This window comes from Oncorhynchus clarkii, chromosome 22 (genome assembly GCF_045791955.1).
Source record: "Oncorhynchus clarkii lewisi isolate Uvic-CL-2024 chromosome 22, UVic_Ocla_1.0, whole genome shotgun sequence".
In the NCBI taxonomy this organism is placed as follows: Eukaryota; Metazoa; Chordata; class Actinopteri; order Salmoniformes; family Salmonidae; genus Oncorhynchus; species Oncorhynchus clarkii.
In genome coordinates, this window is record NC_092168.1 from 41397947 (window position 1) to 41411363 (window position 13417).

Consider the following 13417-nt stretch of genomic DNA (forward strand, 5'->3'; position numbering starts at 1 on the left):
CAAAGGAACGACATACACATTGTTAACTTTTAATGCTAAGCTTTAGTTAAGCCTTTACGTATTGACTGTGGCTCACTTTGTGAACATGTACAGTATGTGAGACAAAGAATTAGTGAGAAGTGGAGGTCTTCTTTGTACGAAATGCTGGGGTCAAACAGTCACACAGTAATTGCTACAAAGTGGCGGCCTGTCTACCATTAGCCACTTGAACCCTGTAGGCCGACTGTGAGGAGGGGTTGTTTGTGTGTGTGTGTGTGTGTGTGTGTGTGTGTGTGTGTGTGTGTGTGTGTGTGTGTGTTAGTGTGTGTGTGAGTGAAGAGGTTGCAGGTGGAAAGGATCTCCCTTGATCGTCTTTTCCCACCAGATACCGACGTACACCTGAGACCCTGTTGTTGTTTTTTTGCAGTAAAAAAGCACCACGGTTTTGTCCAAAATTGAAAATACAGTTGAATGAGGAAGTGTTCCATATGCCATTTCCTGAGTATTGGTAACAGGAAACTATGAGTGAAAAAAAACCAAAAAAACAAAGAAAGAAAGAAAGTGGAATAGACTTACCTTTGATTTATTCACAAACCAATTTGAGGAACATACATCTCTAATAAAGAACACAATTCATCCAAAGCATGTTCAGATGGCATTGGTGTGCACCGGTGTGCATGTCTAAAGAGCTCTATTTTCATGTCATCTGACCATAGCATCAGTTCCAATCCAAGTGCCAATGCCGTTTATCAAAGTCCTGGTGGTGCCATGGTCAGATGACACGAAAACAGAGCACTTTGGCCACGCCCACCAGTGGTGGGTTTGGCGTTAAAAAAATAGAAGCATATACAGAAAAGTACCTTGTGCCTACGGTAAAATACGGTCTTGAATTGTTGTGTGTTATGGGGCAATTTTGCTTCCCCTAGTCCTGGGGCCCTTGTTAAGGTCAATGGCATCATGAACTTTACCCAGTACCAGGACATTTTAGCCAAAAACCTGGTTGCCTCTGCCAGGAGTCTGACACTTGACCACAAGTGGATCTTACAGCAAGACAATAACCCCAGGCACTAACCAAAATCCACAAAGAAATGGTTCATTGGCCACAAAATCAACATTTTGCAATGGCCATCTCAGTCTCTGGACTTGAAATCCATTGAAAACCTGTGGTTTGAATTGAGAGGGGCAGTCAATAAGAGCAGGCGAAGGATATCAGGCATCTGGAAGGATTATGTAAGGAGGAATGGTCTAAGATCCCTCCCAATGTGTTCTCAAACTCATAAAACATTTGAGAAAAAGGCTCAGTGCTGTTATCCTCGCTGGGGGAGGGTGCTGGAGTATTGAAAACGGGTGACAATCATTTTGACCCACATCCTTTGTGGGATTTTTAACAAAATGAGCAATTGTATTATTTAAAATAATATTATTTCCCAATTTTTTTGAGCATGCAATAGAGCTCGGTATTTGTATTATATAATATTTGTATCATTCATATAGTTTTTGCACATGATTATCAAGGGTACCAATAATTATGGATCTAACTGTACAGCTGTTCTGAAGAACGTAATTCCTCTGAAGAATGTTCAAAAGCCAGTGAGCTAGATAACTTAGTGGAAAAGTAATGTGGACATACTGTAACTAATACCCTTAACAAATTCAATAAATATGTTAACAAAGAACGTTTCTCAGCGACAGAGAACAAAGTGGCGGCGTGACTTTCTGGGTGACAGACTCGCGGATGGTTTTATTGAAATGAGATATATTTCTCTCTAATCTCAGACACTATCATTGTGCGTTAATCAAATCTTGTGAGAGAGAGAATGGGGTTTGAACAGGGTTGTGACACAGCTCATGCTTTCATATCGCATGTGAAACCCTAATTCCAAAGTACTGTATGCCATAGAAGGGTTATCTGACTGGACTATCAAATGCCTTATCTGACTGGGCTATTAGACAGGACCTTATCTGACTGTACTATCAAAGGCAGGACCTTATCTGACTGGACTATTAGACAGGACCTTATCTGACTGGGCTATTAGACAGGACCTTATCTGACTGGACTATCAAATGCCTTATCTGACAGGACCTTATCTGACTGGACTATTAGACAGGACCTTATCTGACTGGGCTATTAGACAGGACCTTATCTGACTGGACTATTAGACAGGACCTTATCTGACTGGACTATTAGACAGGACCTTATCTGACTGGGCTATTAGACAGGACCTTATCTGACTGGACTATTAGATAGGACCTTATCTGACTGGACTATCAAAGACAGGACCTTATCTGACTGGGCTATTAGACAGGACCTTATCTGACTGGGCTATTAGACAGGACCTTATCTGACTGGACTATCAATGACAGGACCTTATCTGACTGGACTATCAAAGACAGGACCTTATCTGACTGGGCTATTAGACAGGACCTTATCTGACTGGGCTATTAGACAGGACCTTATCTGACTGGACTATTAGACAGGACCTTATCTGACTGGACTATCAATGACAGGACCTTATCTGACTGTACTATCAAAGACAGGACCTTATCTGACTGGACTATTAGACAGGACCTTATCTGACTGGACTATTAGACAGGACCTTATCTGACTGGACTATTAGACAGGACCTTATCTGACTGGACTACCAAAGACAGGACCTTCTCTGACTGGACTATTAGACAGGACCTTATCTGACTGGGCTATTAGACAGGACCTTATTTGACTGGACTTTTAGACAGGACCTTATCTGACTGGACTATTAGACAGGACCTTATCTGACTGGGCTATTAGACAGGACCTTATCTGACTTGACTTTTAGACAGGACCTTATCTGACTGGACTATTAGACAGGACCTTATCTGACTGGGCTATTAGACAGGACCTTATCTGACTTGACTTTTAGACAGGACCTTATCTGACTGGGCTTTTAGACATGACCGTATCTGACTGAACTATTAGACAGGACCTTATCTGACTTGACTTTTAGACAGGACCTTATCTGACTGGGCTTTTAGACATGACCGTATCTGACTGGACTATTAGACAGGACCTTATCTGACTTGACTTTTAGACAGGACCTTATCTGACTGGGCTTTTAGACATGACCGTATCTGACTGGACTATTAGACAGGACCTTATCTGACTTGACTTTTAGACAGGACCTTATCTGACTAGACTATCAAAGACAAGACTAATATGATGGTATTTGTGTCATGTTGATACTGTTGGGGCTATTGCTGGTTGGCATACTCCTCACATTATAAGATGTTGAATGCAGATTTAAAGCTACTATAGAAGTACCACTCAGAACCTTCAAAGGTACAGCTCAGAAGTGAATTATGTTTTTGTTGCCACATTCCCTAACCCGTAAATAGTTTGATTTGCCAGGACAATGTATACACAACTATAAGCCCATGCACAATAACAGGTCAATTGAGTGTGTTTAATACTGGGGGGCATATGGTCAATCCACAAGGAAACATTGAAGCCTGTCAAGAGAGAGTGAAACATTTGTATCTATCATATTGCAAATAGAGAACCCTATAGTAAACACCCACACATCTGCTGCAGGCTTATCTGAGGGTTCAGTAGAGATAGAGGCTTACAATGCCTAACGTAGTAAAAAGGTAATGTTGGTTGGACTTAACAAAGCCCCTTAATTCATAGGTCTCTTAACACATCATCTGTCAATTGTCATGTTTTAAAATAAGCCCTGCTTAGAGGAGTACTGTTTACCAAGGGCTTGTTGAGCTGTTGTGGAGTGTGCACAGAGTTTGTGTGTGTGAGTTCACTTCACTAAGGTTGGTGATTTTGTATAGCCATAGAGATAGGAGGCAGATGACGACAGGACAGTACCAGAAGATAAAAGAGCTCAGATGAGCTGAGGGGAATTAGTCTTTATCTCCATCTTCACTTCTACATTCCATTTATAAACCCCTGGAATGATCCATTTCTGACCCAAGCGTCCCATTCGCTAAGCTCGTATCACCACATTAAAAAAGGCCTGGTCTAATTAATCTCTTAAATTAATTACCACGCATGCCAGGGAGTGTTTGTCCAAACCAGGAGCGTTGTTAATGCTACAAGAGGGAGGTAGAGAGAGAAATAGAAGTGGGGAGAGAGAGAGAGAGAGAGAGAGAGAGAGAGAGAGAGAGAGAAGGGGGAGATGATGAGAGTTGCCGATGATGTTTCATCATAGTGATTGAGCCAGTACTCAGATACCTGAGTATATTTGGTTGGCTGCCTAAGCACTCAAACAGACCGAGGGGATTTTCATTTTGGTGTGTAAGAAGCTCTTTTCCTTGCCACCATCTAATGTAGGACATAAAAGGTAAGCACAATCTGCCAGCGTTCACCTATGTGGCGTGATGCTACGTGCCCATGATGAAAACAAGTGCCATGGGTAAACAAAGAGGATAATCATGGGAAGGTTGGGTAGCATACAGGAAGTAATACAGGAAACAGGAAACTGATGCAAGAATGGCATTTTTTTTAATTTAATTTGTTTTATTCTTCAGTTGGACAGTACAAGTATCTATTAATCTGCTCAAAATAAAATGATCAAATACTATGCAATAGTACAGTATGCATCATACAGTACATTGTACAGTAGGCTGGTCTACAATAGCACAAATAATTCCCAGGCTTTGTGACAATTGTAATTGTCAAATGCGTCGTAAAAAAACAGGTATAGAATAACAGTAAAATGCTTACTTATGGGCCCTTTCCAACAAAGCAGAATACAAAATAATAATAATAATAATAAAAGTAGTAATAAAATTATAGAAAAAGATGGTAACACAAGGAATAAATACACAATGAGCAATGATAGACTGACGATGTAAATACATGGCGTACCAGTACTGGGTCGACGTGCAGGGGTAGAAGGTCATTCAGGTTGATACAGCGCATTCGGAAAGTATTCGGACCCCTTGACTTTTTCCACATTTTGTTACGTTGCAGACTTATTCTAAAATGGATTGAATTGTTTTTCTCCACTAAACAATCTACACACAATAACCCATAAAGACAAAGCAAAAACAGTTTTTATTTGATTTAAATTTTTGCATTTAAAAATTAAATAAAAATGGAATATCACATTTACATAAGTATTCAGACCCTTTACTCAGTACTTTGTTGAAGCACCTTTGGCAGTGATTACAGCTTCAAGTCTTCTTGTGTATGATGCTACAAGCTTGGCACACCAGCTCTGTCAGGTTGGGTGGGGAGCGTCGCTGCACAGCTATTTTCAGGTCTCTCCAGAGATGTTCAAGTCTGGGCTTTGGCTGGGCCATTCAAAAACATTCAGAGACTTGTCACGAAGCCACTCCTGCATTGTCTTGGCTATGTGCTTGGGTTGTTGTCCTGTTGGAAGGTGAACCTTCACCCCAGTCTGAGGTTCTGAGCGCTCTGGAGCATCTCTTTGTACTTTGCTCCGTTCGTCTTTCCCTCGATCCTGATTAGTCTCCCAGTCCCTGCCGCTGAAAAACATCCCCACAGCATGATGCTACCACCACCATGCTTCACCGTAAGAATGGTGCCAGGTTTCCTCCAGATGTGACACTTGGTATTCAGGCCAAAGAGTTCAATCTCAGTTTCAACAGACCAGAGAAGCTTGTTTCTCATGCTCTGAGAGTCGTTTAGGTGCCTTTTGGCAAACTCGAAGCGGGCCGTCACGTGCCTTTTATTGAGGAGTGGCTTGCATATGGCCACTCTACCCTAAAGGCCTGATTGGTGGGGTGCTGCAGAAATGGTTGTCCTTCTGGAAGGTTCTCCCGTCTCCACAGAGGAACTTTCAAGCATATTCCCCCTCAGGAAACGAAAAAGATTTGGCCCTCAGATCCTCAAAAGGTTCTACAGCTGCAACAGCTGGTTGCATCACCTCCTGGTACGGCAATTGCTTGACCTCCGACCGCAAGGCACTACAGAGGGTAGTGCGTATGGCCCAGTACATCACTAAGGGGCTAAGCTTCCTGCCATCCAGGACCTCTATACCAGGCGGTGTCAGAGGAAGACCCTAAAAATTGTCAAAGACTCCAGCCACCCCAGTCATAGACTGTTCTCTCTACTACCGCATGGCAAACGGTACCGGAGTGCCAAGTCTAGGACAAAAAGGATTCTCAACAGTTTTTACCCCCAAGCCACAAGACTCCGCCTTATTATTATTGGACCATGCTGGTCATTTATGAACATTTGAACATCTTGGCCATGTTCTGTTATAATCTCCACCCGGCACAGCCAGAAGAGGACTGGCCACCCCACATAGCCTGGTTCCTCTCTAGGTTTCTTCCTAGGTTTTGGCCTTTCTAGGGAGTTTTTCCTAGCCACCGTGCTTCTACACCTGCCTTGCTTGCTGTTTGGGGTTTTAGGCTGGGTTTCTGTACAGCACTTTGAGATATCAGCTGATGTACGAAGTGAGTGTGTGGGTAGAGTCCAGTGTGTGTGTGAGTGTGTGGGTAGAGTCCAGTGTGTGTGTGAGTGTGTGGGTAGAGTCCAGTGTGTGTGTGAGTGTGTGGGTAGAGTCCAGTGTGTGTGTGAGTGTGTGGGTAGAGTCCAGTGTGTGTGTGAGTGTGGGGGTAGAGTCCAGTGTGTGTGTGAGTGTGTGGGTAGAGTCCAGTGTGTGTGTGAGTGTGTGGGTAGAGTCCAGTGTGTGTGTGAGTGTGTGGGTAGAGTCCAGTGTGTGTGTGAGTGTGTGGGTTGAGTTCAGTGTGTGTGTGTGGGTAGAGTCCAGTGTGTGTGTGAGTGTGCGGGTAGAGTCCAGTGTGTGTGTGAGTGTGGGGGTAGAGTCCAGTGTGTGTGTGAGTGTGTGGGTAGAGTCCAGTGTGTGTGTGAGTGTGTGGGTTGAGTTCAGTGTGTGTGTGTGGGTAGAATCCAGTGTGTGTGTGAGTGTGCGGGTAGAGTCCAGTGTGTGTGTGAGTGTGTGGGTAGAGTCCAGTGTGTGTGTGAGTGTGTGGGTAGAGTCCAGTGTGTGTGTGAATGTGTGGGTAGAGTCCAGTGTGTGTGGGTTGAGTTCAGTGTGTGTGTGTGGGTTGAGTTCAGTGTGTGTGTGAGTGTGTGGGTAGAGTCCAGTGTGTGTGTGAGTGTGTGGGTTGAGTTCAGTGTGTGTGTGTGGGTAGAGTCCAGTGTGTGTGTGAGTGTGCGGGTAGAGTCCAGTGTGTGTGTGAATGTGTGGGTAGAGTCCAGTGTGTGTGGGTTGAGTTCAGTGTGTGTGTGTGGGTTGAGTTCAGTGTGTGTGTGAGTGTGTGGGTAGAGTCCAGTGTGTGTGTGAGTGTGTGGGTAGAGTCCAGTGTGTGTGTGAGTGTGTGGGTGGAGTCCAGTGTGTGTGTGAGTGTGTGGGTAGAGTCCAGTGTGTGTGCATAGAGGTAAAAAGAGTTAGTGCAAAAAGTGTCAATGCATAAGACTGCTGAATAGTTAACCAAACAGCTGCAGCTTTCTGCATTGTCCGTTTTTGCACTAATATGGCTTGTTGGAGAACATATAGTTCACAGCCAGAGCTAAGTCACAGTGAGTATGTTACTGAGTGACATCTGACTAAATATTTAATAAAAGAGACAAGATGATACACACACAGGTCAGAAGGCAGCTCTTAGAGGAGAAAAAGGCTTAGAGGAATCGTTTATTTCCACGACAGAAAAGGTTCCCCACTTCTCTACTTGTTCACATGGAATGACCCGACTTTTTTCTTTCACGAGACTGCATCAGATAAAGTTAAATAGCTGTTTGAGGTGATCTCAGCAAATGGTCAAATGAAAGAGATCTGGAACAGAGTCAGACAGACAAGCTTTATCAGATTAGGAAATTGGGGCACAATTTCCCTTAAGAGGATACAATTCAGCTGTGGCTTAAAAACTCTTATACACTGAGGCCTGCTGTCCAAGACTATTCCAGTTCAGTGCTGTTGCCCTATAACCAGAACACACAAATAATAATGTACAGAGGGTTAGTTCCACACAACACTAGTCATGTACACAGGTTTAGTTCCACACACCACTAGTCATGTACACAGGGTTAGTTCTACACACTATTAGTCATGTACACAGGGTTAGTTCTACACACTATTAGTCATGTACACAGGGTTAGTTCTACACACCACTTGTCATGTACACAGGGTTAGTTCTACACACTATTAGTCATGTACACAGGGTTAGTTCCACACACTACTAGTCATGTACACAGGGTTAGTTCTATACACTACTAGTCATGTACACAGGGTTAGTTCCACACACTACTAGTCATGTACACAGGGTTAGTTATACACACAACTAGTCATGTTCACAGGGTTAGTTCCACACACTACTAGTCATGTACACAGGGTTAGTTCTACACACTACTAGTCATGTACACAGGGTTAGTTCTACACACTATTAGTCATGTACACAGGGTTAGGGTAAGCTTAAGTTCCACACAATACTAGTCTTGTACACAGGGTTAGTTCTACAAACTACTCGTCATGTACACAAGGTTAGTTCTACATGCTACTAGTCATGTACACAGGGTTAGTTCTACACACTACTAGTCATGTACACAGGGTTAGTTATACACACTACTAGTCATGTACACAGGGTTAGTTCTACACACTACTAGTCTTGTACACAGGGTTAGTGATACACACCACTAGTCATGTACACAGGGTTAGTTATACACACTACTAGTCATGTACACAGGGTTAGTACTACACACTACTAGTCATGTACACAGGGTTAGTTCTACACAATGCTAGTCATGTACACAGGGTTAGTTCTACACAATGCTAGTCATGTACACAGGTTTAGTTCTACACAATGCTAGTCATGTACACAGGGTTAGCTCTACAAACTACTAGTCATGTACACAGGTTTAGTTCTACACAATGCTAGTCATGTACACAGGGTTAGTTCTACACAATGCTAGTCATGTACACAGGGTTAGTTCTACACAATGCTAGTCATGTACACAGGGTTAGTTCTACACACTACTAGTCATGTACACCGGGTTAGTTCTACACAATGCTAGTCATGTACACAGGGTTAGTTCTACACAATGCTAGTCATGTACACAGGGTTAGTTCTACACAATGCTAGTCATGTACATAGAGTTTGGGTTAAGATTACTACCAGTTTAATTCCGTTGATCTAAATGCATGCTTACACGTGGGTGGAGTGGGACTTTTGGAGTAGCAGACAGCTTTTTGGTAACACGATATCCTCGCCGTTCCCACCCCATTCACAAAGGCAAAATTTTTTGTTTTTGTCTTTTCATTTTGTGAAAACAAGGAAGAGTCACCTTCCCTTGCTTATAGTAGCTAGCTAGTAGCCTGGTTAGCTGGCTTAAAAATGGATTATTGTTGTTTGGTTTACTGTTTGAACAGTCGCTGAGATATTATATTTGGTTATCAATGCAAATAGGCTACTTAGATGAATAGCCTATATAGCCTATAGATCAGATCAAGGAACCAAGTGATAACACTGCCTCCACGGCTGCTGAACTAATGATACGGCGTGTCTCAATTTTCAGATAACAAAAAAGTATGTTGAATGCTGGAGCGTATTACAAGAAGCCTCCCCTTTTGTGGCAAACACTTTCATTGCAGCACTCCGAACCTTGCATCTGCGTATAGTTTGTAGTAAGCTTCAGGGTTAGAACTACACACTACTAGTCATATACACAGAGTTTGGGTTAGGGTAAGGGTTAAGGTGTCAGCATGCTTCAGTTCGGCTGGCCTCTCTGGACTTTCTAGCCTCTCTGGCCTCTATGCTTCTCTGGACTCACTGGTCTCTCTGGACTCTCTGGACACTCTGGTCTCTGGACTCTCGGGACTCTAAAGCTTCTCTGGTCTCTCTGTTCTCTATGGCCTCTCTGGACTCTCTGGCATCGCTGGCCTCCGTGGGCTCTAAAGCATCTCTGGACTCTCTGGCCTCTAAAGTCTCTCTGGGCTCTCTGGCCTCTCTGGGCTCTCTGGTCTCTCTGGTCTCTAAAGCCTCTCTGGACTCTCTGGACTCTCTGGTCTCTCTGGCCTCCCTGGTCTCCCTGGCCTCTCTGGACTCTAAAGCCTCTCTGGCCTCTCTGGACTCCCTGGCCTCTCTGGTCTCTCTGGACTCTCTGGGCTCTAAAGTTTCTCTTGACTATCTGGACTCTCTGGACTCGCTGGACTCTCTGGCTCTCTTGGCTCTCTGGACTCTCTGGACTCACTGGTCTCTCTGGACTCTCTGGACACTCTGGTCTCTGGACTCTCGGGACTCTAAAGCTTCTCTGGTCTCTCTGTTCTCTATGGCCTCTCTGGACTCTCTGGCATCGCTGGCCTCCGTGGGCTCTAAAGCATCTCTGGACTCTCTGGCCTCTAAAGTCTCTCTGGGCTCTCTGGCCTCTCTGGGCTCTCTGGTCTCTCTGGTCTCTAAAGCCTCTCTGGACTCTCTGGACTCTCTGGTCTCTCTGGCCTCCCTGGTCTCCCTGGCCTCTCTGGACTCTAAAGCCTCTCTGGCCTCTCTGGACTCCCTGGCCTCTCTGGTCTCTCTGGACTCTCTGGGCTCTAAAGTTTCTCTTGACTATCTGGACTCTCTGGACTCGCTGGACTCTCTGGCCTCTTGGCTCTCTGGACTCTCTGGGATCTCTGGGATCTCTGGTCTCTCTGGACTCTAAAGCCTCTCTGGACTCTCTCGTCTCTCTGGCTTCTAAAGCCTCTCTGGATTCTCTGGTTTCTCTGGCCTCCAAAGCCTTTCTGCACTCGCTGGTCACTCTGGACTCTCCTGTCTCTAAAGTCTCTCTGGACTCTCAGGTCTCTCTGGCCTCTAAAGCCTCTCTGGACTCTCGGGTCTCTCTGACCTCTCTGGGCTCTCTGGCGTCTTTGGACTCTCTGGTCTCTCTGGACTCTAAAGCTTCTCTGGCCTCTCCGGACTCTCTGGTATTGCTGGTCTCCCTGGTGTCTAAAGCGTCTCTGGACTCTCTGGACTCTAAAGCCTCTCTGGTCTCTCTGGCCTCTCTGAACTCCCTGATCTCTCTGGTCTCTCTGGCCTCTCTTGGCTCTAAAGCCTCTCTGGACTCTCTGGACTCTCTGTCTTCTAAAGCTTCTCTGGACATTCTTGGCTCTCTGGACTCTCTGGCCTCTCTGGACTCTCTCGGGTCTCTCTGGCATCTCTGTTCTCTATGAACTGTAAAGCCTCTTTGGACTCTCTGGCCTCTCTGAACTCTCTGATCTCTCTGGACTCTCTGGTTTCGCTTGCTCTAAAGCCTCTCTGGCCTCTCTGGACTCCCTGGTCTCCCTGGTCTCGTTGACTCTAAAGCCTCTCTGGACTCTCTGGCTTCTAAAGCCTCTTTGGACTCTCTGGGCTCTCTGGCCTCTCTGGCCTCTCTGGACTCTCTGGACTCTCTGGACTCCCTGGACTCTAAAGCCTCTCTGGTTTCTCTGGCCTCTAAAGCCTCTCTGTACACTCTGGTCTCTCTGGTCTCTCTGGACTCCCTGGACTCTAAAAGCCTCTCTGGTCTCTCTGGTCTCTCTGGTCTCTCTGGTCTCTATGGTCTCTCTGGACTCTCTGGACTCTCTGGACTCTCTGGGCTCTATAGCCTCTCTGGACTTGCTCGTCTCTCTGGCCTCTAAAGCCTCTCTGGTCTCTCTGGGCTCTCTGGCGTCTTTGGACTCTCTGGTCTCTCTGGACTCTAAAGCTTCTCTGGCCTCTCTGGACTCTCTGGTATTGCTGGTCTCCCTGGTGTCTAAAGCGTCTCTGGACTCTCTGGACTCTAAAGCCTCTCTGGACTCTCTGGACTCTCTGAACTTTCTGATCTCTCTGGTCTCTCTGGCCTCTCTTGGCTCTAAAGCCTCTCTGGCCTCTCTGGACTCCCTGGTCTCTCTGGCTTCTAAAGCCTCTCTGGACTCTCTGGGCTCTCTGGACTCTCTGGCCTCTCTGGACTCTCTGGACTCTAAAGCCTCTCTGGTCTCTCTGGCCTCTAAAGCCTCTCTGGTCTCTCTGCACTCTCTGGTCTCTCTGTACTCTCTGGTCTCTCTGGACTCTCTGTTCTCTAAAGCCTCTCTGGTCTCTAAAGCCTCTCTGGTCTCTCTGGACTCTCTGGACTCTCTGGTCGCGCTGGTTTCTCATGTCTTGGCTAAATAGGAAACATCTTGGCAGCATGGGGGGGGGGGGGGTTGCTGGTGCGATACTTCAAGTTTTAATTAATGGGCAAATTCAAATCTAACAATAAAGAACAGATCTTACAACTATGCTCTTACAGTGCAGGCTAAGAGTCTACTTAGTTGAGGCTAAGAGGCTACTTAGTTGAGGCTGAGAGTCTACTTAGTTGAGGCTAAGAGTCTACTTAGTTGAGGCTGAGAGTCTACTTAGTTGAGGCTAAGAGTCTACTTAGTTGAGGCTAAGGGTCTACTTAGTTGAGGCTAAGAGTCTACTTAGTTGAGGCTAAGGGTCTACTTAGTTGAGGCTAAGGGTCTACTTAGTTGAGGCTAAGAGTCTACTTCATGTTCTAATCATCTGAGCATATATTTTCCCTTTCAATTTCTACTCTTACTTTCCCCTGAAACCACTTGAAATAACATTTCCATGTACCGTTAAACATATCGAGACACACCACATTTAATTACCTTCCATATCATTTGCATATCGTTCTGAATGAAAGAGGTGAAAAAAAAAACGTTGCATTTATTCCCAGCTAATGGCAATTAGACTGGATCAAAGTGGAGGTTAGACGAGGACCAGACCCTTATAAAGCAGAATGAAATTAACTCTTAGAGAAGAAGAATCGCTAATAGGAACAACTGATTGTACATTATTCATTTTGGGAGAAATTAAGTTTAAGTTGGTAACTTCTAAACTTCTAGTTTGCACCTAATCAGGGCAGGATTCATTCGTTGGGTTTTCCCCCTTTCTGACTGAAAGCTTTAATTTAGAGTATCATCCTGTTAAGACGTGTTTTGTTGTTTGTTTCTTTTAGATTAAATCACATCAAATCCTAATTACAGTTTGATTTCCATAATCAAATCATTACAAGAGTGCTGTCTTCATTCCAGGAATGATTTCTTGGGTGTTACAGTGGAATCTTGTCAGGAAGCTCCAGGTCAGAGTCAGTGACATGACATGAATGTAGTTAAGGTTCAGCTTGTCACTGTAGAGTTGTCTCCTCCCATGTCTAACGGTGGACCAGTCTGGTGGACCAGACAGTGTTTATGGTAGTCTCTCCATCCATCCCAACAGGGCCTGTCCTGTCAGCCTTATCAGAACTAATGAGTGGCCACTGCTTATTACTCCCCTTCTTCTCCATGCGGTCCCTGGGTCTGGATCTCTTGGAGCACTATCCTGGCTCATCATTCTAGCCAGTGTCTGCCCAGTCCAGTCAGAGTGTCTAACCTCTGTAGACCTTCCCGCCGTGGGAACGATGTGCTCTTCATATCGTGATGAACCAAAGGCCCTGTCATCCTCCGACTCTCAGCTACTCTCTCTCTCTCTCTCTCTCTCTCTCTCT

General features: G+C 45.0%; 1 protein-coding gene across 1 annotated transcript in view; it reads left to right on the top strand.

Moving 5' to 3' along the window:
• Window positions 1-12057, top strand: part of LOC139380129 (uro-adherence factor A-like) — a 58238-nt gene extending 46181 nt beyond the window's left edge. The window contains exons 2-5 of the mRNA XM_071122575.1: window positions 9780-10574; window positions 10666-11071; window positions 11180-11430; window positions 11513-12057. Of these exons, the coding sequence (XP_070978676.1) occupies window positions 9780-10574; window positions 10666-11071; window positions 11180-11430; window positions 11513-12057 (1997 nt within the window). The remainder of the gene's footprint in view (window positions 1-9779; window positions 10575-10665; window positions 11072-11179; window positions 11431-11512) is intronic.
• Window positions 12058-13417: the final 1360 nt, after the last annotated feature.